Below are 26,943 nucleotides of genomic sequence, written 5' to 3' on the forward strand. Positions count from 1 at the left end.
GGTCTATTACGGAGTTTTTGTTATCCTGTCTAGCTTACTTGCTAAAAAATATCTTCACCTCTATCCATTTTATGCCACACTAAAGAATTTTATTTTTCTTTGACTGAGCAGTAGATTGTTACACATGTGTACAACAATTTCTTTTTCTTTTTTTAATTTTTTAAAATTTTATTTGTAAGGAGAGAGAGGGGGGAGAGAAAGAGAGATACTAGGACTTCCAGTCACTTCAAATGAACTCCAGATGCACCACTTTGTATATCTGGATGTATGTATCTACTGAGGAAATTGAACTGAGATCTTTAGGCCTTACAGGCAAGTGACTTAACCACTGAACCATCTCTCTAGCCAAACATTTTAGTTTTCTCTAGCACTTTAAAGATGTAAAAGTTGTTTTAGTTTCTTGGTTATTATGAGTCTATTTTAGTGAATATTGGAGTGAAGATGTCTCTTTCACATAATGATTTCATGTACACTGTGTATGAAAACACAACTGATTTTTGTATACTGATTTGATATACTACAAATTTACTGATTTCATTTCATTGGACAGAAGTGGCAAGAAAGGGTATCCTTATCTTGTGCCTGATAGTAGAGGAAAGATTACACTTTCATTCTGGAATAAAGTTTTAGCTGTACCTTTGTAACACATGACCTAATATGTTTTTGAGGTATGGTTTCATTCTTTCTCAGGCTGACCTTGAATTCGCTCAGTAACTCCAGGCTGGTTTCAAATTCATAGTAATCCTACTAATTTAGTCTTCCAAATACTTGTATTAAGCCACCACATTCAGCTTCATGTGACCTTTTATTGTGTGTTGAGACATCATTACCATTATTATAACAGAGCAATTCAGTAGCATTGTGCATATTTTCCATTCATGGACAAGCATAACCGCTATTCTCCCCACAGTGTTTTTCAGGCCTGCCTGAATGTCACCTATTAAAATTATCTGCCTCCTCTTATTTCCCCTATCCCTACATATCTTCTATTCCAGAGAGGAAGTGTTTTTACTAAAAATAATAATGCTTAAATAATAAAATTGTCAATAATATTGTTTGATTTTCATCCTTGCTAGAATTAATTTTTATGAAAACATGTGTGTGTGTGTGTGTGTTACACCAGAGTCTGGAATAAAATCAAAATGGACTTGTACAATGTATTCAGTAATGAGTTGTTAAACTCATGGGCTTTTTATGTGAAGGAGTTCTTCCTCAGATGAAATGAGGATGATAATGCTTTCTGATTTATTAAATCCTCTGTTTTGTGTTAGAATAACATATGTCTTCATAGTTAACAGTAATTCAATCTATCGCTGATATTCAGACGTCTCCATTATATTTTTGTGTATAGCATGCATGCATGCATGCATATACAGTTTTTATTTATTATTATTAGTGATGTTTATTTATATGTCTGTAATCAGAGTCTAGATACAGGTCAGTTTCATGATGGCCCTCACAATGTTATTTTATAACTGTCACTGTTTAAATGACATATTTTATCCCCATTCATAACTTCAGGCAACTGCTCTTGTGCATTGACTTTTAATAGATTTGTCACTTAAGTCTATTATAGAAACACAATCATGCAGTATGTACTGCTTAAATACATGCTTTGTTAGACAAATTGAAACTGTCATCCACGTTATTAAACTACTAGGGGTCCAACTTTGTTAGTTCATAATTTTACTCCTAGTATAGTTGTACTACAGTTTGTCTAGTTATTTACCCTTGATGGGCATCGATGTTGATCCCAAATTTTTCCCTATTACAAATAATGTTTTTGTGTAAACAGAAGTTCATATTTCTTTCGGAATAAATGTTGAAAAATCAATACCTCTATTATATTGAAAATACACGTTCAGTTCTACAAGAAACTGTCAAACAGTTTACCCAAGAGGATTTGGTATTTACATTTGTTTTATTATAGGTATAATTTACATTGTTCTAATATTTAGTAATGTTAAATATCTTCTCGTGGAGACTGAACCTAGGAACCTAGGACTATGGCCTCATGCATCATATATATATATATATATATATATATATATATATATATATATATATATATTCATTGTATGTAGTGATGGCCTCATGATTACACATTGTCAATCAAGTTTGTCTTGTACTTTGATGACATTTAATTGTTTCTATTTTTTTTCTATTTTGAGGCATAGTTCTACTAAGTTGACCATGCAATCTTCCTGTCTCCATCTCCTAAGTAGCTGGGATTACAGGCATATGTTATAATGTTAGAAACATGAAGGATGGATGACAAAGTGTTCCTTATGTTGCTTTATGTTGCTATAACAAATTACTGATACTTTTCTTCTTTTAACCCAAAACATTCATTCAGCTTATACTTCTTGAGGATCAAGTTCATTGTAATAGTGTGCAGTATGCAGCCACATGGTGGAAACATGCACAACAGAGAGACAAAAACAAAAGTTTAAGCTAAGAAAGCAAAAGTTAATTTATAAGAACCCTCTCTTGTGGTACCTAATCTAATCCCTTGAGATATAACCCTATCTGTACACTAAATGAAAATCACAAGTTTCTGAAATTGAATCCCTTAATGGCTTGAAATTTTATAAGGCCTACCTTTAAAATATTCTCTATATTTTTATATTGAAGATTAAATGTCCACAATGTCAACCTTAAGAAACAAACCTTATCCAAATCATAGCATGGAAACTTGTGATGAATTTAAAACCCCTACTGGATTTCCATTCCAATGGCCAGTTTTCCATATAGACTGGAGAGCCAGCTATCAACTGTAATATTTTTCTGAAGCAGATTATTTTGGTCAAATGCAACCATCCAAATTTATAAGAGCCTCCTATGAGGTACATGAAAAAAAAAACAAACTGATGACATTTCTTTTCCTGTTTTTTCAGTTGCAAGTTGATTTTATGCTAGTAAACATGTCTTAATTTTAGGGATTTTTATGAGTTATAGCTATTATATGCCTTTATCTGGAGATATAATGATTAGCCAATTTAATGTTCAGTGACATATTCATATGCTAATAGTACTTTCCATTTCCTAACTATTTAAATGTGTCCATGGTGCTTGTTTGAAATGGAAAGTAAATTTAAAAATGCATTTAGTTTAATTTTAGATACTTAAAAAATCTATAATGTGGTTTAGGCTTAAGTAATGGCTAAATGTAATTTATTTTCTTTAAAATTCATTATATGGGATCTGTCTTTCAAATATTTCTCCTTTCCTTTAACAGGTTGATTTAGTCAATATTGGAAGTACTGACATAGTAGATGGAAATCATAAACTGACTCTTGGTTTGATTTGGAACATAATCCTTCACTGGCAGGTAAATATGCTGAAGAACATTTCCTTTTTGAGTAATACGCTGCTAATCCTTTTTTTTAATTAATTAATTTATTTATTTATTTGAGAGTGACAGACACAGAGAGAAAGACAGACAGAGGGAGAGAGAGAGAATGGGCGCGCCAGGGCTTCCAGCCTCTGCAAACGAACTCCAGACGCGTGCACCCCCTTGTGCATCTGGCTAATGTGGGACCTGGGGAACCGAGCCTCGAACCGGGGTCCTTAGGCTTCACAGGCAAGCGCTTAACCGCTAAGCCATCTCTCCAGCCCCAGCTGCTAATCCTTTTATGTTTTCCCATTTACCTGCAAAACCAGAACATATACTTCTCATGCTAACAAGCCATTTCTACAGTACTGCCTTGTAAATCCATGCAAGTCATGCCATTTGAATTATTAATGATCAGTAGAATAATTTTGTGTAAGAATGAAACAGAATAGACCAAGTAACAACCTTAGGTACTGAAAAATATTTTAATGCATATGCGTATTCTGTAACTTGCTTATAAGTAAAATTACTTTTTTGAGCATAATAGCTTTCATTTAATCAATGTAAAACAATATTTTTAATCTTATGTATTCTCTACATAAAGTAATGGAAAGTATTAGTAAGTTGTGTGTATTTATATCAAGATACCTGTTAAATATACAGATTCTCAGTCTGGTCCACAATGAGCTTTTGATCAGAGAGACCTACAAGGTTTTCTCAGTTTGATTTTGAAATTGTCTTTTTTACATACACGAGTGTAACGTTTTCTGAATATCTATATTTGCTTTGCTTTTGTAAAAACAGACCAAAGATAATTTGGTTAAGGAAAAATTTTAATCTAACCTACATGAACTTAAATCTAACCTCAGCCACTCACTACCTTAGTGCCATTGGATATAATGCCATAACTTTATTACTGTTAAAAAAGAAAAAAAATGAGCATGTATATGTATCTTACCAGGTTTAAGCAAGACAATGTCAGCCTGTAAAGCAGTATAATATGTAGTATAGCATATTTGCTTATAGAATGTCATATAAATGGTATTGCTTGCTTTGTACTGTTAATTTGTCTTAAGAGTTTAGATGATATAAGAAATATGATAGTACCAACCCCTTGTTACTAGTAGGAATTATTATTTGTTTTTCCTGTAAAACAATTCCATTTAGATAAAACTTTTGTGCTATAAGTTTGCCAGTCTTACGTGTAAAATTTGTATGTACCACATCTGTATCAATTATTTTGCTCGGTAGCTTCTCAAACTATCTTGAGGAAGGAAAGCTTTCTCCTTTTTCTCAAAGAAAAAGGTTACACAGCAACTTCATTTTAACACTTTCCCACAAACCTTAATAGAAATTCTTGTCTGTTTTCAATCAGCATGCAGTACTCTTCAACCCTAGACAACCAGTAAAGCATTTCTCTCTATTTGCCTTTTTGGATATTCACTCCAATGGGATCTTATAATATGTGCTCTTTCTTGTCTAACTTCCTTCACTGAATATAATATTTAAATGTCCTCTTTAGTGCCACAGTTATCAGTACTTCATTTAGTAAGATGACTTGTAACCACAGTGATAGCCATACTGATCACCTCATTGGCCCTGGTATATTTGTATTCTAATACTCTGAACAGGCTCAGCTGTATTTTAGAGCAACATGGAAAGAATAGAGAGCAGCTATATCTGCTAACACTGGAGAATAGCTCTTCAGAGACTCACATAAGGCAAAGCTAGCCAATTTCCATCCATTGTCTATATAGTCATGGTATCAATAAAATGAGCAATGTGACATACCCCTTCCCACCAAACTGATCTCATCCTATTGCTCAGTTCTTCTCAAAATATCTTGAATGAAGAACAGCTTCCAAATATTCCACTCTATTAAAAATATCATATATCAGAAACATTTTTAACAACATTAAGACAATCTACACAATGACAACAGATGTCAATAGTACTCTGTAAAATTATTAACAAAGATTCTAACACATTCTCAAAACTTGTGTTTATATTATGTTTTGTGCTATACATAGTTCCTCTGATAAATGCCTGCTAAATTATGCAAGCCATTATTCAGTTCTTTTTTAGAGCTTCAGATATACTCTCCTTTCCTTGTAGAGATTGCCCCTATACCTCTAGAATGCATTTTAATACTAGTCTGTATTAGTCTGGTTTCTGGGAAGTAGGATTTGGGGATGGATTTATGTAAACATCATCTTGATTAAGCCCTGATCTGAAGACCAATTTCTGGGAAAAGGCTGACGTGGCAGGAGTAGAAAGAGAAAGGCAGCCATCAGCACAGTGACACTGACCCCTCAACAGCCAGATTCAACCCCAAAGTGAACATGGAGCAAGAGTGTTTCAAATTGGGTGCAAAACACTAACACTATGCTTATACTATTTCTGTTTATCAGTAACTAGATGTGGAAAAGGTGTGAACTTGGGTGATAAATTTTTGGCATTCAGGTACTCAGCTAAGTAACTAACAGCTATAAACTGCATCATTCTGAGGAATAAATTCATCTTGGCTGATTCATCTCTATATCTATTATATCAAGATAACTTTTTGGGCCTAGATAATCTGTTTTTTTTTTTTTTTTCAGTACTAAGGATGGATCTCTAGGCCTCACACATCACAAATAAATGGTCTACATTTGAGCTCCACCTCCAGGCCTTCATAGTCATTTTTTTTTTTTTAGTCACTGCACCAAGGTTATTTCAATTATTTCTTTTAAAACACACATAAATATACAAACATTATTTCAATTGATTCTTTCTCCTTTCAGATACAGTAAGCCTTGAGGGTAAGAACATTTTCTGATTACCAGCTCACCTCCAAGGCTAGCTCAATGATTTGCTGATGACTGGATCTTATGTAGAAAAAGGATAAATTATTTTTATGTAGTATTCTTTCTTTTTATCTCAGGAATATTTGCACCCAAATAGAATTAATATTAATTAGGTTGGATCTGACCAACCGGATTAGAGATAGAATGATGCTAAAAGAATTTTGTATCAAATACTGTTCTGTCCTTATACACTATGTGCATAGAGGACAGTCTGGCCAAACATTTCACAAATGAATCATATTCATCATTGGATGGTTGCCTGGTCACTGAAAATCCATCATCACTAAAGTGTCAGTGTGGGTCAATTCCAATCCTCATTCACCACAGTATACAAAGTACATGTTCTACAATTCTGTCAGTGGTATTGGCAGGCTTCACAATTTTAGACTATGATGTGGAAGATTACATATCATCTATAATTATTTTACCTATTTATTCTCTGAGTAAATGACTAAATAAGTTGGTCAGTGAGAAAAATTTAAAGTATTTATTCCACCCCTTGGCATTAGATGTAGCGATCAACAGATTGTGCCATATGTTTCACATCTTCAATTTAGTATCATGTTTACAAATATCAGCTATATTTTTGAAATATTTTTAATGTTTTTATAACATGCTACAATTTGAATTGAAGTTTTACAAAAAGGTAAAAAACATAGGAGTTATTAAAATATATATTTACCTCAATGACATTTGATAACTTCTCTATGAAAGACAAAAACAAATAAAATTCCATATTTAGAATGCATAATGATGAGTGATAATGACATCATCTAGTCACATTCTCATAGTACATGAACCTTCTTGTTCCCAAAACAAATGCTCTCAATTGTAAACACTAATATTTACTTATAAATTTCCATCAAGTATCTAAGAGTGCTCCTACTCTATATTCTAAAAATAGAATAACAACTATTCTTTTAAGAGAATAGGTAGACAATATTTTTGTAATGAAATATCACTGCATCCTTAAAATTTAAAAATGGTTAGAATGTACTTCTATATCAGATTACACTTAAAGAGATAGAACATGGGAATACAATAATCTGCCTAGTACAATTTTTTTAAAAGCCATTTAATGAGAGGAAAATCAAAGCCACATGTCTATAGCTCTTAGCCATAAATATTTATGTTTTAATATTTTCTTAATTTGTTATTGATTTTTAAAAAGTGAAAATTTGTGCATTTTTTCAGTTAACGTAACTTACATTATTTTCAGTTATAATGTGAACATAGAGTTTTTTCATTTCATATTTTTGACAAAGATCAGTAAGTTGTGGAATCCACATATTTAGTAAAAATAAAGGAAACATATTTGCTTATTAATCACACCATTCTTCTAGTAAAAATCATTAATTGATTTTAAATTATTTGTTAACAGTTAGTCTAATGTGTTATGATCTCTTTTCTCTAGCCTATCTATTGAAAAATAAAAGAACAATTTTCAATTGCAGTAAATTGTTGTTTTGTGTAGCAAAGTCAGGTGGTCATATTAAGCCTATTTACTAAATGGGGTGGCACATACACCAAATACTCAGGACAAATTCCTCACCATTTACAATGGACTCAATGTCATTAAAATTTATCACTTCTCATTACTTATTACCTAATAATTGAAATTCCCATCATTTATTACTGACAATTGAGGACATTCAATGTTTTCAGAGTTCTATTTCAATGAAAGAATATTTATGTTGAATTTTCTTTATACACATAGGTCAAAAATGTAATGAAAACTATCATGGCCGGGTTACAACAAACCAACAGTGAAAAGATTCTCCTAAGCTGGGTTCGACAGTCAACTCGTAATTATCCACAGGTTAATGTCATCAACTTCACAACCAGCTGGTCTGATGGTCTGGCTTTGAATGCTCTCATCCACAGTCACAGGTAAGGGTATTACTGAGATGTCAAGTCAGTTTACAAGTACTATTGTAGATACTAATGATATATTCCACTGCCCCATGATCTAAATCATTTCCTATGAATGTATACATTTCTGCGTTGACCATATCAAAGTAAGTATTTTAACAGACTAAGAATATGTTTTCTGTTTGCTTATTACAGAGTGTTTCCTTATGTAGCTCAGTCTGACATCAAACTGGTGACCCCTTGTCCCCATCCATCATCCTTCTGAATGATGGGATTTCACACTCCTCCAGTCTCAGATTTTTTTTCTAATTTTAATGTATATATGATTGCAGTTGAGGAAAGAACACAAATGGACTTACTTGAAATTGAGATTCCAGGAACAACCAGGTTGTTTTATAACTTTACTAAAATGAGATTAGTTTTTTTTTTGTACACATAATATGTTGATATGAACCTAAAATACAGAACTCAAAATGGTTTCAAATTTCTGGTAAGTAATTTTGATAAAATTAATTTCCATCATCAGATAAAAATATCTGGAGAAACATGTATCATGAAATGCAAACTTATAAATATCATAACATTCTATATAGTTTTTGAGTTCAGAATTAAGAGAAGCTCCAAGCATCTTAGCAAACACAGCAGAGTAGAACCTTGGGCTTTCTGTGACTCAGCACTCAGCATTTCAAAAGAAACAAGTGGGGCTGGAGAGATGGCTTAGCAGTTAAGCGCTTGCCTGTGAAGCATGTACCCTGGTTTTATTTTCTTATATAGTGAATTTCAATGAATTAATAACAGCTCAAGTAAAATTAAACCAATTTGGGCAATGGGTTTGTGTGCAGACATATATATTATATACAACAAACTGTATAATACAATTCTCTGTATGTAGGGCATATGGAACTATGCTACATGTACTATACCTTATTTGCTCCAAGAAATATCTACTTTGGCCTTACAATTATTACCTCTTTTATCTAATGGTTGAGTGTTTTGCATTGCTTAATTTTGTTTTGAAAGGCCACGGGACTTCATCTGTATCAGGTTTTCTTTTGTCACTTTGGTTTTTCTAAATCTACCATTTTCAGCACTAACCTTCCTACCAAAACAGCTCAGAATATAAATTTTTTTGGCTGTAAAGCTCAACCCAAGGACAACTGCACACTAAATAAGCATCTTTGTTAGGTGTCATGCTCCAGCTGAGTTTAATTAACCCCATCCACACTGGATTTCCAGGTGAATGACTCAGCAACCTAATTTTAGAAACGGGGCAGACTGGCATCCAATCAGCACATTAAACAATGTTAACACATTGATTTTTTTTTAAGTATGACAGAAGACAAATTTTCCACAACTTCAATAAGTCAAGTGAAAAGGGCCAGAGATGTTCATTCTGCATTATAAGTCAATGTTCATTTATGCAGCCACGTGCATTATTGATCTTTCTCTTCATGTACACATTTTCAGATGAACAACAATATTGAAAATCAGTTTTTGTGGTCCTTGTGGGCTCTTTAACATTTTCAAGTGGTAAACTCCAATCTGGCAGGCATGGTCACAAATTACATTTGTTATTCCTTTTTTATGAATTTTCAATATTTTTGTACATAAGACAGTAAACATATCCAAATTATCCTATCTGTGAGCCTCTCTTTCTCTGTCAAAATATCTCCATTTATATATTTTTTTTTGTCATATTGAATGAATCATCAGCAATATCACTTTATAGATTCCATATTAGTTTTTGAGAGGTTCCTCACAGCTGTTTAATACTTTTTCATGAATCATCTGCCTCTTTGTGTCTGCCAGATGTTAATAATGTTTATCTAAAGAAAAAAAAGAAGGCTGAACTTTCCCTTCCAAGATGATTGTCATTGGTGCACTTATGAATGCCATTCAGCACCCTGTTTTTAATAATTGGATGACTAAGCTATATAGGACAAAGACATGTGCTTAATATAGAGCATAGAGTTTGAAAAAAAGAACCTTGGAAATTAATTTGTTTTAAAAACATAAAGTCCAGTACAATGATTTGAATAGAAGCCAAATTCTATTTTTATCAGACAACTTCATGATAACTGATTAGAAAAATGTACCAAATATGAGTACAATGTTATAATGCCCTTAAAGTTACAATTAAAATTTTTCCTACTTCCTTATTTTCTTACTACAATATTTGATGCAGAAAAAAAATTAGACAATATGTTTCTGAAATTTTTTTCTTGTACTTGTGATCTCTGTTGAAAATTCAGATGAGTGTAATGTAGTGTACAAGATAGATTTTATCATAGAGTAATAAGGGGCACTCTCAAGGGCAAAAGTGAACAGTACACAAAACAGGCCATTAGTAAGATACTCCTATATCAGGTAAGAATAGACAAAGAATAGACAACATTTTGCAGTGGGCATTCTTGGGAGGTGAGAATGCCCAATAGCCAAGAGAATCATCCCAACCTACATTTTAAAATAGGTATTATACTATTTCTTATATTCCTTAGAACTAATGGCTTCCTGAGGTATACGTACCTGTCCAGATTATTGATAGGTCAATTTGGATTGATGCTTAAGGGTAGGAACAATAGTAATCTTTGTGATTGACAAGAAAGACACTTGTTAGGTGGTAATCTTACAATCTTCCTGGCAATTAAGAAAGACATGCCTCCTCCAAGGGCCAAAGATAGATTCAGATCTCATTCTTTAGACCAATTATCAAAGTCCTGAATTTTCAGGTCCCGGTTCAGAAGCTGATCATTATGAGGGAGTGGGTTCATCTTCAATAACTTTTTAACCTGCAATTTTCTGAATAGCAATCTATAAAAACACAAGAGTTAAGACCTTAAAATTATTTTGGAGATGGACATCAAATTACTTATATATTAACTTGCCCAAGTACCCATGGAGGTGTGTCCTTGGGAAAGTCTCTTTTGTTAGGTTTATCTTGGGAGTGATAAGTCTAGCTGACATTTTCCAAGACTTTTATGGCCATAGGATTTTTTTTTTTTATAAAAGCATGTGGAAAGGATTGAGGTGTGTTCTCCCTGATGTAAAGAGGCTTATTTTTCTAATACATTGAGCACACTCTATATTATAAGCTTTAGATAACCTATTGTAATTATTGGGTATACAAGAGAACTAAAATCAGGCATGATCATCTAAGAATAGTGGTGAGTATATAAAAAGGTACCAAAAAAATACCTTAAAAAAGGCTTAAGTCTAGGCTGGAGAGATTGCTTACTGGTTAAGGAATTTGCATGCAAAGCCAAAGGATCCTGTTTCAACTCCATAGGACCCATGTAAGCCAGAAGCACAAGGGGGCGCATGCATGTAAAGTTCATTTGCAGTGGCTGGAGGCCCTGGCATGCCCATTCTCTCTCTCTCTCCTTCTTTCTCTCTCATAAATAATTGAATGTATTTTTTAAAGGCTTAAGCTCACAGTTGCATAAAGTTCTACATGAGCTCTAAGGAGGGTGATTAGTATAATTGTCCCAAAGTAAGATATGTCTCCTGCCCGTGCTTCTTCCTGGATAACTTTAAGGTTAGAGTAACACGTTTCTCCTTTTCTGAAGATTGTAGTCTACCAGAGGAAGAAAAAGAATATTGAATTCTCACAGACTTCTATCCAGACTGAGTGATCAGGGAAAAAAAGGAGGATATCATGAGGGGCCAAATTGAGAAATAATTTTAGTGGACAACACTGGAGTATTACAGGGTTATTAGCAAGGAGCTAAAATCCAATAATGGGAGAATTTATTGATTATGCATTGAAGTCTCACTCAGGGTTCAAGCTATGGACAATGTTGTTTACAGTTAGCAAAATATGAGAGTCTTAATCTGGTTGTAGCTGAGGTAGCTGTTATTGGCCTACCAGTCATGTAGCAAGGACTGAAAAATTAGCCTTCTATGGAGAGTATCATGGCCATTATTGCAGCATTTTGGAGTGGACTACAGATAATTATTACCCCCTCCCTTTACAATGTATCTGGACATTATTAGAAAAATATCAGTAAAGGGCAATTTTCCACAGAAAAGCATAAAGGTACAGTGAAAGATTTGTTCATGGAAGTTCTATCGATGTCCATTATCTTACAAGAGCCAGCAGGGCCTTTTTTTGGAGTATGAGGTAAGAACAGATTACAACCCTGTTACCAAGAAGAAAATTTATGGTCCTAGCTTAAACTTCAATAATTACCTTATTTTATCTCCCATTGTTGGGAATGGTTTTCTTGAACAAGTGCTTCCTATTCCAAGGACAGCATTTGGAGTGATTGCCTGGAGACTTTTTGGTCCTTGTGAAAATAAGCTCTCCACTTTGTCATGTTGAGGGAAAGGAGTCTTAAGAGGAAACCTGATTATTTGGGTATGTATTTTAGTAAACTGTCTATAGATATAACAATTATTTGTTTATTTCCTCCAGGATATGAACCAGCAGGAGATTATAAGCCACCTCTTAATGTCCGTTCTCTATGGCTTTTGTTCTATCTCTTTCTGGTAGTGGTAGGCTTCTTTTGTCTCATCTGTCGCTTCTCTATATTACAGCTATTGTAAACATAAGTTGTTTTATTCAGAAGACCATTACTGGGAGTTTTGATTCCCAGTGACAATTTTGTTAATTACTTCTCAAGTCAAGAGTAGATTAAGTGAGTCTCAGAGGAGGAAAGTTTTGCCTTCAGTGGAAGAAGGACCTGTTAAAGTGTATTTCTGCATGACGATTGTATTAGATACTTCTTGTTTTGGAAAAACAAAATACTTGGCAAGAAACAAATTGATGGAGGAAAGTTATATTTTAGTTTGCTGTTGGAAGCAATATCATCTATCCATCCTAGTGTGGAAAGCATGGTGGCAGGATCATGAAACTGCTGGTCACATTCAATCCACAGTCAGGCAGCAGAGATAGGGAATGGGAATGCTACTCTTTTTACTTTCTCTCTCTTTTTTTTTTTATTATGCCTGGGACCCCAGCCCATGGAATTGTACTTCATACAGTTAGTATGAGTCTTTCCACCTCAGTTAACCTAATACAAATCTCTCATGTGGCCAGAGATTTGTCACTGATAATTCTAGATCTAGTCAAGTTGACAAGCAAAATGAACTATTTCATAGTCAATTCTTGGCAACCAGAAACACTCAGAAATAACACTTTTAAATCATAACCACCCACCCCTTGTCACTACAGGCTCATGAAAATCTCAAAATGCAAAATGCATGAAGTCCCAATTCAAAGGCTTCCATACGCTTCAACAATTCTAACATTATTGTAAACAGTAATGAGAAAGTCTTTTATAAGAGTCAGATGATCATTTAACTGGGCTTCTGAATAATAATAATAACAACAACAAAAGTTACTGCTTTCAACATATGATAGTACAGACTAAATATTCCCATTCCAAAATTGGAGAAATTGGAGGGGCAAAAGAAGGCTGAAACCAAATCCTACAGCTCCATATTTGGCATTTTGAGCTTTAGATGAGATATTCTAGGATTCAAACCCACCCCTATAGCTCACTGTCTATAGCACACGTGGTTTCTCTCTTGGTTCATCTCTCCTCAATGCCTCCAGATTTCCTCAGCATGCCAACCCTATGGTCATAGAATCTCCAATATTCAGGGTTCTACACCATAACTTGAGCTTTACCTTCATATTTTCAGGAAGTTGCCTCTTAGGGCTTCCTAGCAGGGACTCCAACTCCAGTACACATGGCCCACTATCAGGAGCTCTCTAGAACCATTGTTCAATACTCTGCAACACCCTTAACATTTCATCTTTCTTGCTTGCAAAACCACTACCACATTGACAATACTGCCTGCTTAGGATGAAGCAGGTGATGATGAAGCATGAAGATGGTCTTCTTTGACTAGTTACATCATCTTCTAATGTTGAACAGGCAGACTAGAAAAAACACTTTCCTAGGCTATTTATTTTGAACAGAAAACTCCACTAGTGGAATTTTCTGTTTAGGCTTTCTCATTTCAAATGAATGTACATTTTCACAAGATGCAGCAATTGATACATGGGTCTTGTCCTTAGTACAACTTTTTTATTGCCCCAGTGCAATGAGTGAAGTTTTACTCTAATGTAGATGATCTCCTTTACAATTATAGATGTCTTCTTAGTCCAAGATATATTTGTAACTTTAAATTCCCTCTTCACCTCAAATTACATGTTTTTAATATATTTTTTCTCTGTTTGTTGCTCTTTTTCACTGTAGTCCTGGATCAAATCAAGGAATAGTAAACATTTTTTTTTAATTTCTTCCAAAATAAAAAAAAAATAAAAACATGAATCTATTACTTTTAAATTCAACTTAGGTCAACTTCTCGGGGTACGGACAGAATACATCCAATCTTTTTATTTCCAGAATATCATATGTGTGGCTCCTTAGAGTTTCTTTATTTATGTTATTATTTATAATTTTTGCAAAGTTGTAGTGTAATATCACCTCTACCCTGGCCCAACCTTCACTGAGGTCTCTCCTCAGTGGGGTTGTTGGTGTCCACTGTTGGGTAATTAAGGTCTCAATCAGTTTTTGTTTGTTTGTTTGTTTGTTTGTTTTGTTTTGTTTTTCTAGATAGGGTGTCACTCTAGCCCAGGCTGACCTGGAATTCACTATGTAGTCTCAGGGTGGCCTTGAACTCAAGGTGATACTCCTACCTCTGCATCCTGAGTGCTGGGATTAAAGGCATGCACCACCACGCCTGGTTTACACAATCAGTTTTTGTGTAGGGGAGGCTGTGCCTCATGACCACCACCTAGTCTGCTATGTGAAGAGTTCTCTGTAGCTTCTGTCCTTCTGTTTTCTGGATTTCTGTGTTTTGATTGAGCACAGTGTCTGTCACTGTTCCTCTAGAACTCATTGCCAAGCTAGCAGTAAGAGTGATACTTGTGTTGAAGCTTTTTCTGCAAGTTTTCATGGACTCCACCATATTTGGTAGAGGTTGCACATCTTATGGTAGACAAATGGCTACCTTTTCTTGTTATATTTACGGATCTTGGATCTCCTCTGCTTTCTCCACCATCTGTAAAATAAAACAGATTCTCCAACCAAGAGTGAGAGCAGCTTGGATTACAGCAGATATGCATACTTATTACAGAGTTTTTAGAAGGTAAGCCCACTCTCCTTATTCAGAGAGCAGTGGAAACATCTGTGGAGACTGAGTTTCCTACTCATAGGATTATGACTTGGTTTCCAGTACTTAATATGAGTTCTCTCCCAATGTATTGGCCTTTTGTTCAATCAGAGAACAGTCGATTACCCACACAGGCTGTATGGCACTATTGCATAACTGGATGATTTCATAGTTTTCAGTGTCCCTGCTTATTCACATTATTGGTAAACATTATCCATCAGCAATTCTGATAGCACTTTCCAGTTCTATGAGCACTAACCAGAAGGGAAATGGTTTTCCTCTCAGTTCAATGTCATGTAATCAATACCTATAGTGTCTTCAGCAATAGCTCTTATCTTTTAGTTTAGTTAATCAAGTGTTATGGCATTGTTTTGGGGACCTTATGGGTCACCTTGACAACAGTTCAACATGGGGATTAACTCAATTCTGGGCCTGGACTTAACCAGCCAGAGGTCATGGTTTTAGGGTTAGGCTTTGTCCTCGTTCTACAGGATGCTTCTCTTTGGGTGAGCCTCCCTCCACCTTTATTGGTGATTGTATCTTACAGAGAGTTATCCAAAGGGAAGATTTCCATGGTACTCTTTCTTCATAGTCATTTTTTTCCCTCTGAAACCTCATGAACCAGGCCTCCATTATCAGTCTTTCTCTCAACATTCTGTTCTTGTAAACACCCATTAGAATGGCTTCTTCATCTTTTTTATAGCATTCTAAAGATTCTTTTTAAATTTCCACCTCACAAATTCTTTCATATTCCTACCACAAACCAGTTCCAAAGGTCTGCATAATTACGTTTTTACATAAAAGCCCAAATTTCTTGACATTTATTTTCTTTAGTAGTAACTTCTATCATTGTTGTGATCAAATGGCTGATGAAAAATAACTTAAGGGAGTGAGGCATTGTTTTGTATTACACGACTAAGAGAATATAGTCTTTTACAATACAGGAAATAGAGGGAGGATTGTTGCAGCTAATAATGTAAAGTTACTGGTCACATTCAATTTTCATTAAGAAGCAGGCAGAGATGAATATACCTCCTCAGTTTGTTTTTCCATTTTATTCAGTGTGGGACCACAGTCCATGGAATGGATTGGACCCCACTTAAATTGGGGCTTCTCATCACAGTTAACCTAATCTTTAAGCTCCCTCATAGACATTACCAGAAATTTGCCTCCTTTTTGATTCTAGATCCATTCAAGTTGACAAGCAATACCTACTATCATAGAAAACTTAAGGTATTCTACAAAGGTCACAAGATTTATCACTAGTATAAATACTTGCCTATTGTGGTCATTTTCTATAATCTCTAACTTAAATTTTCCAGTTAACAGTAGGTTCCCTTCCGAAAACTCATAAGCAAAAAATTTCATCATTCTTGTCTTTCAAACACTCACTGGTATTGAATACTTCTTTTGTTAAGATTTGAGGATGAAATATGTCCCTGTTATGAAGGATATGTTTGAGAGGAAAACCAATCATAATTAAATGGGGTGTGGATGACTGTGACATCTCCATTTCATTCTGGAGCCTGAGAATTGGGAATAGCATTTCACAACCTACTTGGTTCTAGAATTAATTTGTTTTCAGAAATAATTTCCCTGGCTAAACATTGCCCAGATCTATATGATGCATGATAATCAGGAGAACTTTTTCCTGCCCAGCTCCAGAGTTACTTTGGTGGGCAGGGACAAATGAACTTAAACTTCTAGAGAATTAAGAAGAGCATATGCTACCTGTTTCCAGAGTTATTTTGGATGGTGGGAAGCAATTTCACTATTATTTTTTTTCCAGTCACTTAAGCATAGCAAAAGGATGCTTGACTCTATCAATACAGCATGGGTTTCTGTTATGGTAGCATCTGGAAAACTGGAAGAGAACCTAAAATTTAAAAAGCCAGTTAGTTTGACCACAGTATATCAGAGGCCTTGGAGGAATCACTATGTTACCACCAGGATACAGCTAATACATTATTAAAAATTGGTGCCACAATCCATCTGTTGAGGCATGATATCACCACTTTAATCTAATGATTCAATTTAATCTATTCTAACATATTATGACATAATAATTTCTTTTTTTAAGTTTTTATTTATTTATTTATTTGAGAGAGACAGACACAGAGAGAAAGACAGATAGAGGGAGAGAGAGAGAGAATGGGCACGCCAGGGCTTTCAGCTCTGCAAACGAACTCCAGACGCGTGTGCCCCCTTGTGCATCTGGCTAACGTGGGACCTGGGGAACCGAGCCTCGAACTGGGGTCCTTAGGCTTCACAGGCAAGCGCTTAATCGCAAAGCCATCTCTCCAGCCCATAACATAATAATTTCAATTATATGATGAACATGATGGAAATACAGTCATAGCCAGGTGGTAACAACAAAAGATGTTATGAAGACTTTAATCTGATTTCCTTTTGGTATTAAATGCATCAACCATCACTATTGGCTCTCAATATTATTCTTGCTTCTGAAAAATCTTGGAAATTTCTCTCTGTTCTGTAAATATAGGTGTCTTAGCTTGAGTCTTAATTTACAACACATTATATTTGTTATATAATATTTGAACAATGTACCAGAAGATTTTGTTTTACAACAATGAGTTTGTAGACACTGTTGTGAATAAAACAACATACTACTTCTCAGGACAAACTATCACTAACAGCATTTCAAAGATCCTGAAACTGAGGCACAGTGTCATTGTATTATTTCTCTAAGTCAATTTGGCTAATATGTGGTAGATCTGATATTTGAGTTTATGTTGTCATAGTTATGAAGTTGACTTTCTTGAAAGCCTGATGATCTCTGATTTATTTACAAATTTAAGTCTAGGATAGAATGTAAAGCTAGGTGGCATGTGCAGACTGAATCTCTCATGTTGACAAATGTTTATTAAAGATGTTCTATTGTATAATAATAGTTTCTAGTAGTGAGTAAAATTGTCAAACTATTCTATATTCTGCATTCTCATGAAGAATATATATTAAAGTATTGATATTAATTAAATTATCTATATGGTACATTGTCAGAATAATGTAATGTACTTAAGGGTGTGGAAAAAATATTTGTAAATTTTATGTGGGGAATCAGATATTAGATAGGGAGTAGGTAGGTAGGATTTACAAGTGCAGAATTCTATGTAGCCAGTTTCGGGAACATAAAGAATGAGGCAAGAAATAAAATCAGACAGCTTATAAGGAGCTAGACCACATTGAGGCTTGTAGATCACATTTAAAGTTCTGATTTTTATTCCCCATAGTAGAGATTTGAGAATAAGTATATGGTGAGACATATTTTAACAGATCTCTGTAGGAGCTCTGCTGAACACAGCTTAGCCAGGGCAAAGGTGAGAAGACTGAGCTATGCGATCCTCTTATAATTCATGCATGATGGAATGATGTTTGGACTCGCTTGATGTCAGTAAGAATAGTAAGCATGTAAATTCTCAGTATACATTCAGTAAGAGTGCTATGACAGGAAGAGTCATCAACAATGATTAAAAGGGTTTCTGTAAAATCAAATACATCTTTGATCTGGTTGATTATTGATGAAGGAAGGTCTGTAAGAGAAATGAATCATTTTTGAGGAATGTGATAAATGGTTGAAGTCAGTTTGCGTCACTTGATTTTATCATGATACTAATAGGTAATTAAATCTAATCTGAAGTTCAGAAGGGAAAATATTATGTTGTCTTAAGAAATTGGGAGCCACTTATTCAAATCTGGAGGAACAGATTTTGTGAGGGGATAAGTCTAATATTTTTTCCTCATTTTCTTCAGGATTTTCTTCTATCCCATATGTATTCCTGAATAAATTACAAAATTAACATACTTATTGCATAGATTGTCAAGATTCACAATTAAAACTGAGGCATGTTAAAACAAAACAATGTTATTAAGAGGTAATAAAAATAGTCATTCTTTAGGACAGTGGTCATAGACTTTTGATAAGAATTCATAATTGAAATAAATTTCACGGTACATTCTAGATTGATTTAAACCTGTATTTGGCTGTGTTTGTGTGTGTGTGTGTTTCAGGCCTGAACTGTTTGATTGGAATAGTGTGGTTTCCCAGCACTCAGCTACACAAAGACTGGAACACGCATTCAACATTGCCAAACGTCATTTAGGCATAGAGAAACTGCTGGATCCTGAAGGTTGGTGCATTGCTACTAACACATTTGGTATACTTTAATGTTTTCTTTTGGTCTTACTCAAACTTGGTACTTGTACATACTAATACAAAATAGAAAATTATGTAGAATGAAACTGTATTTCAACAAAAATAAAACAACAGAAAACGATGACTTAGGCTTTCTTATGATACTTGGAATACAAAAAATGTCCTCATGTACAATATTATAAAATACTATTTACTTCAATTCCCAATAAAGCACATTTTAAAACAAAGGAAAAATGTAGTAAATAAAGTAAAGGAAACCACACAAAACAAGTCTTTGATCTATGTATTCCTTGAGGATGGAGCATACTGCATTTGGAGAACATTGATTCTAAGGAATTATAAAAAAAAGTTACTGTTTTGCTTATTCTATCATGAGATTTGATAGAATAATTGGCTGTAATTAATTAGCTTCTCTTGCCAATTCCATTCATAGGTTTTAGAAAAGGCTACACGGTTTATTATTTAAATGAAGAAAGCAATCCCTGGCACCACTTCTGTTATAATTTGTCACTCTGGGGAGGTCCTCCATTTGTTGGTTATTAATTGTTGGCATCAGTAGCCAACAAGCTGCAGAGTATTTATATTGTTATTATGTTACACTTTTAATAACTTACATCCTTATTGCTAGTGTTCGATAGACATATCATATAGACATCTGTATTAGAATAGCACCGTTTTTCTACTTTTCTTATACTTGATGAGACACTTTCTTGGAGTGCAAGCTTCTTTGAAATTAGTCTGTTCTTCCTTTTCTGAAACATTATATTCTCAAACTGAAAATTAAAAAAAAAAAAATTGAGAAGAAAATTCAGTAGAATTAATAGTTGAAGTATAATAAAAGTAATATTTGTGTAGAAGCTACAACATAATAGAATCTGATACTTATATGACCTTTTGAACATGTGATCAGGTTCAAAACAAGACATCCTGAAATGGTAGTGATGACAGGATCCACTGGAAGAGCACAGAAATGACTCATAAAATAACTTAGACTTTCTTATGATACTTGGAATGCATAAAATATCCTCATGTACAATATTATGAAATACTATTCACTTTAATTCTCAATAAAGGAAAATCTAGTTTTCAGTGTTATATACCTTGAAACCTGTGGACCTCACTGACCAACATCAGGACAGTGGTGGGAGTTTAACCATAACCAAGCACATGCATCTTCACTTCATTTGCAGTGGCTAAAGGCCCTGGGTGCCCATTCTCTCTCTCTCTATCTCTTTCTCTCTCTCTGTCTATCTCTCTGTCTCTCTCTCTCTCCATTTCTCTAATAAATTTTTTTTTAAGAAACATTTCTTAGTCATTAAATACCACATGTATGGGTATTGATGCTTGAAACTCCCCTTTGTTACTTCTCTAAAAGATCATCTCCCTCTTGTTCTAGGTTTTGTCTACATGGCATAAATATGTTGGGGCTATTTTTTTCAGATTAGGCATAGTTCACTTTATTATTGGTTTCTGGTACTTATATGTTTTTCTCTTACTTCATTGTGGTTGAGAGTGCAGGCATAATGGAAATGTAGAGTTCAAAGTCAAAAGACAAAAGTCATGCTATATGAACTCAAAATTTATTCATATATTTGTTTTTCATTAAATCTTCATATATAGTCAAGTCAATTACTTGAGGAACATACTCCAGTTATTTTTGCCTGTGCTCTGTCCTATAAAATAGTAAAATTAGGTTTACAATAGATCTTTTCTGGGCTGCATCTCAGTGGTAGACCATTTTCCTCAAATGCAAGAGATCCTGACTTTGACCCTCACCACTGAAAAAAATAATATTAACAATATTACATAAGTCCATTTTCTTGATAAATTATAATGTCTTTGGACTTCAATGTGATCCTTTAAGTCAATACAAAATGGATTCTTAGATAAATATTTGCATCTTAGCCAGAAAATAGATTTATTTATGAGCCTCAAACAGAAAAATAATTTACTTGAAAAATAAGTTAACATAGGAAAAAGACTTATATTCATAACTTTACATACTTTTATAAATGGAGCAAGCATGTTGAAATATACATTATATCATTATTAGGAATACTAAATCTAATATGAATACAAATACTAATATCACCTAAAAATCAAGTAATTTAGGGTCAGCCAAATATAATATAAAAATGGCCTGATTAATAGAATTTTGAGCATTAGTTATTGTCTCATCTGACCAAGAAATCAATGATCTTAAATCCTTTCTATTTATGGAATCACTTTCAAGTTCAACAGCATTATGTCTCCTAAAAATGTTTATTAAGATTTGTGTATGGCTAGCAATAAGATGAATAAAAAATATAAGTCCTGCTTTGTATTTTCAGTGTCTGTCACTTACTTACTAGTTTGTTATTTCAATATCTACATATGTTTTAAAATTAGTGCTCAATATTTTTCAAGAAATGCTATCAAAAATTAATAAAACAAATAACTTTTATTCATGTATGATTTGCAAAAGGCAGAATACCATCTCTTATAATCATAAAAAAAAATTCTTTTTAAGGAGCTGGAGAGATGGCTTAGCAGTTAAGGTTCTTGCCTGAAAAGCCAAAGAACATCGGTTCAATTCCCCAGTACCCGTGTAAGCCAGATGCACAAGGTGGTATATGCACTTGAAGTTCATTTGCAGTGGCTAGAAGCCCCGGTGTGCCCCTTCTCTGTCTCTGTCTCTCTCTTTCTCTCTCTCGTTCTTTCTCTCTCTCTCTCTCTCTCTCTCTCTCTCTCTCTCTCTCTCTCCCTATCTTAAATAAAGAAAATTAAAATATTTTAAAAAAATATTTTAATGCATTTAATGTGAGATTGATGGAATTCTCTCATGCATTGTATAATTTTATTTAATACTGGTTCAAGTTATTCACAATGTCAGCAATAACCTAAAACATTTTTTTAATTTTAATTTTTATTCATTTATTTGAAAGGAGATAAAGAGAATATGTACTCTAGCCACTGCAAATAAACTCCAGATACACACAACACTTTGTGTATGTGGCTTTACATGGGCACTGGGGAATCAAAACTGGGCCATTAGGCTTTTCAGGCAAATACCTTAACCGCTAAGCAATCACTACAATTCTAAAACATTTTTTATTTCTTGTTTATTTTGCCTCTTAGGAAGTTAATGGATCATTTTATATTTGAGTAAATACATATTATTGGCAGTTTGAAGCTTATATCTGGAAAATTTTAAATATATTCTTTGTGTTTGGGTTGATTCTAAGTTAAAATTTTTTGAAATATTAGAGGTTTTTATATATTTCATATATTGGAATGTTTTGCTTGGCCTTGTATTGTTTTGAGTCATCAAGTTTGATTCTGAGTAGAACTGACTTTTTAAATTAGTAGCAGTATGCATTAGTATAAGCAATTTCATGAACTGTTTCTAGTGTGCATAAATGTTAACATACGCAAAAATAAGTGCATCTAGGGAAACATCACTTAGTAATGTATGCATTTTTATGCTCAAAATACAGTTTATCTGCTTAAAGATATATCCTATTGTGAATAGATATTTCAGTTCCTATCATTATTTTCTAAAAGATATATATTGCTCATGCTTCCTAAGATTCATATATGTTGTACTCTTCCTTGAGTCTCAAACAAATTAGTTTGCCAATCCACTAACAAGTAGTTATATTAAGAGAATGCTTCATCAGCTTTTTCCTGTTAACAACACAATGAAGATGCTCTTTGTAAAAGAATAGAAAACTTAGAGATAAAACATTCTACATGTTCTAAATGACTTTTGCACATTGCTGTCATTGCCATTTGGAATATGCCATACAATGTGGAAATGATCTTATTTATTTCTCAGGGTAACATTAAAATGAAATATTAACATGACAGCTAAATTTGACTAACAAATAACAAAACACAAGGCCTTGGGAGGAAATTTCCTATCCTTAAAATGACATTTACAAACCAATTAGAGTTTGGTTTTAATCTACTTCATTTTGACTTCATGAGGATGGTAACACCAATTCTATTTTCTGCTTGGCTAATTCCTGTATCACTCAGAGATGTTTTTAAATCTTCTTTTCTGAGAATTTTCTGTAACAATGAGAAAGTTTTACTCTTGATGTGAATGGTCTCAGGTCTGCATATAAGAGAGTAATTTTTGTATTTGAAGAAAGTATGTTTTATTTGCTACCAAGCAGAATATATTTAAGGTTTCTCATGTTGACTTTGTTAACAATTATTTGAACAAGGATCAATTTTTTTCTGCTAAACTTTGTTCTAACAATCACATTTTGTTACCATAATAATAGAAAAAAAAGATAAGTAGTTTGCACAAGTTAAAATTGAAAGGAATACAGTCACAAAAATCATTAGAAATCTTATAAATATGAACCCTCACTTCATACCACTTAGATTGCTTTTTTAATTTTAAAATATCATTTATTTATTGGCACGGAGACAGAAAAAAGATAGGGGGACTGGGTGCACCAGGGCCTCTTGCCACTGCAAATGAACTCCACTTTGTGCATCTGACTTTACCTGACTACTGAGTAATTGAACCCAGGCTAGGAAGCTTAGAAAAGTAAGCGTGTTTAATCACTGAGAAATCTTCACAGCCCTAGACTGATTTTTATAGAAACAACTGTATAATAAATTGTTTATAGAAAGTATACTGATATTGATCTACATTGGTGTTCTTCCCTTGAATAGGATTTCAAATGGAATTTATTACTATAAAAATTCCAAACTGTTTAGAACCAAACTTCCTGCTGTGCAAGTTGTAGTGCTTTCCATATATTCAGAAAAATTCAAAAGTAAGATATGTGAATAGAAGAAGCAGTTGTTGTTTTGGTGCCAAAATAATCTATACAAACTGTATGTACTACTTTGTTACTTTTTGAATGATTTACATCATTAACTTTGCCTGAGAGCATTTACTGATATGACAAGCTTTTATTATATAAACATAACTTCTGGAATTATTTTTTATTGACAGCTTCCATTCTTACAGAAAATAAACCATGATAATTCCCTCCCCTCTCCCACATTCCCCTTCACAAATCCACAATCCATCATATCCCCTTCCTCTCTCCATTAGTCTCTCTTTAACGTTGATGTCATCATCTTTTTCTCCTATTCTGAGGGTCTTGTGAAGGTAGTGCTAGGCACTGCGTGGTTATGGATTTAAAGGCCAGTTTCTGCCTGGACAAGTGCACTGTAATCAGTCTTATCCTTCCTTTGGCTGTTACATTTTTTTCTGCCACCTTTTCCACCATGGATCCTGAGCCTGGGAATATGTGATAGAAATGTTTCAGTGTTGAACATTCCTTCATCATGTCTTCTCGGCACTACAGTGCCTTTTGAGTCATTCCAGTGGTCACTGCCATCCAAAAAGAGAAGTTTCTCTAATAAAAAGTGAGCGTAGCATTAATACATGGGAATGAACATTAAGTAAAGTGCTTACAGAGCAATGTAGTTGGCATAATATATGTATTTAACAAGATAAGAACAGGCATTACACTCCTAATGCTCATGATCTCCCCCACCATAGTCTTTTGATTAAGTTTTCAGTATCAGACTGTATTCCCTCCCATAGGATGGATCTTCAGTGTAATGAGAGCACTGTTGTTTTCCCCCATAATAGACATGAGACTATTGCACCCATTGGCACATTGGGACCGTCTGGCCAAACTTGAGGTTTGCCGTGTAAAATGTTTACACCACTGATGGCTTTTGTCTCCCATAACGCTGCACGCTGTGCAGCTTTTTCCAGCTTTCAGTCAGATGGTCTACAGGGATAGAATTTTCAGCTCAGCCTCAGTTTGATTTCCTGGTGACCTTGAAGCCCAGACATGTGGAGTCTTCAGCAATAGGGAGTGTTGCAGTCAGGTTCACATTGCTGGTAAAAATCACCCAACCAAGAGCAGCTTGTGGTAAAAAGAGGTTGATTTTAGCTTATTGGCTCGAGGGGAAGATCCAAAATGACAGGGGAAAACTATGGAATGAGTAGAGGGTGGACATCACACCCTGGCCAACATAAGCTGAACAATAGCAACAGGAGAGTGTGCCAAACACTGCCAAGAGAAAACTGGCTATAACACCATAAGCCTGCCCCTAACAATACACTGCCTCCAAGAGGCTTTAAATTCCAATTGCCATCAGCTGGGAACGCAGCATTCAGAACACCTAAGTTTATGGGGAACACCTGAATCAAGCCACCACATTCAACCCCTGGCCTCCATAAATTGATAACAATACCATGATGTAAAATGCAATACATTTATTCAACTTTAAAAGTCTCCATAGCTTTTATCAATTCCAATGATGTTCCTACATCCCCATAATCCAAGGGCTTTCAACTGAGCCATAATACCTAAAAATTCTGCCCCAACCCATAATGGCACAGAATAAGCATTCACACTGCAAAAGATGGCATTGGGCATGGCAATGAAATATTCAACCAATATAATGGGCCTCTACTACAATCCATGGTTCATCTTCACGGCTCCATCAGGTCTCCATTTAGGCATCCAATAAATCTACTTCACACTGTCCATGACCATTTCCAAAACACAAGACTATGTTGCAAACTCAATGACCCTCTCTTTCCTACATTTCATATATTTCACAATACCAAGTAGGGTGTCAATTTGTTAATCCAGGGGTGAATAAAGCAGACTTTGAAGAACAGGACACTTCTTGAGCACTCAGGCCCCTCTAGAAGAGTCTACATTCTTCCCGTCACCCCAGCACAGGTCAGCTAGCCCAGTCTTAAAGGTTATAATCTCTCAATTTCAGTTTAACAGGCAACAGTTCATACAAAGATTTTTCATCCTCTACCATAACCCTCTGCTCAGTCTAGTTCATTTCTATGTAAAGCAACCCTGCACAACTTCTCAGGAGAGGGGCATAAGAGCAAGTCTCACACAAACTTCTAGCCAAGTCCAAGCAAAGTTCTTTCTCACCCTCATAAGCCAAACCTCACAGTCCATCCTTCTAACTGCATTCAGGTCTTGCAGCTTTGACCAGAATAGTCCATCAAACTGTACTTACATCACTGCAAAATATCTCTTAGGCCAAGGTTTCAAATCCTTCCACATTCATCTTGGAAATCAGCTCCAAAAGGCCAAAACCACACAGTCAGGTGTCTAGCAGCAACCCAACTCCTAGTACCACTTTACTGTTGCCTTTAGGTTTGCATTGCTGGAATAGATCACCTGACCAAGAGAAGCTTTTGGGGAAAGAGGTTTGTTTTGGCTTATAGGCTCGAGGGGAAGCTCCACAATGGCAGGGGGAGACAATGGCATAAGCAAAGGGCAGACATCTCCCTCTGGCCAACATAAGGTAAAAAATAGCAACAAGACAATGCCTCCTGGAGGCATTAATTCACAAATCTCTATCAGCTGGGAACACCTAAGTTTATGGGGTACACCTGAATCAAACCACCACAGGGTCTTGTCATCTGTACCTGGTGGGAAATCAAGAGCCTTGGCAATAGCCTGCAATGTTTTGGGGGTGTCAGGGACATTCCTGGCCAAATACTCATTGGAAGGTATTACATACCTGGCATTATTTTTTTTTTTTTTCTAGTAACAGTCTATGGCTTCTGAGTGTGCTACTATCCAAAAAAA

At 34.6% G+C, this 26,943-nt stretch overlaps 1 protein-coding gene across 1 annotated transcript in view; it reads left to right on the forward strand.

The window, feature by feature from the left end:
- Dmd (dystrophin) overlaps positions 1 to 26,943 on the forward strand; it is a 2,157,654-nt gene that overhangs the window by 498,745 nt on the left and 1,631,966 nt on the right. The window contains exons 5-7 of the mRNA XM_045140973.1: positions 3,239 to 3,331; positions 7,898 to 8,070; positions 19,207 to 19,325. Of these exons, the coding sequence (XP_044996908.1) occupies positions 3,239 to 3,331; positions 7,898 to 8,070; positions 19,207 to 19,325 (385 nt within the window). The remainder of the gene's footprint in view (positions 1 to 3,238; positions 3,332 to 7,897; positions 8,071 to 19,206; positions 19,326 to 26,943) is intronic.

The sequence above is a fragment of the Jaculus jaculus genome, chromosome X, assembly GCF_020740685.1.
Source record: "Jaculus jaculus isolate mJacJac1 chromosome X, mJacJac1.mat.Y.cur, whole genome shotgun sequence".
Taxonomy (NCBI): domain Eukaryota; kingdom Metazoa; phylum Chordata; class Mammalia; order Rodentia; family Dipodidae; genus Jaculus; species Jaculus jaculus.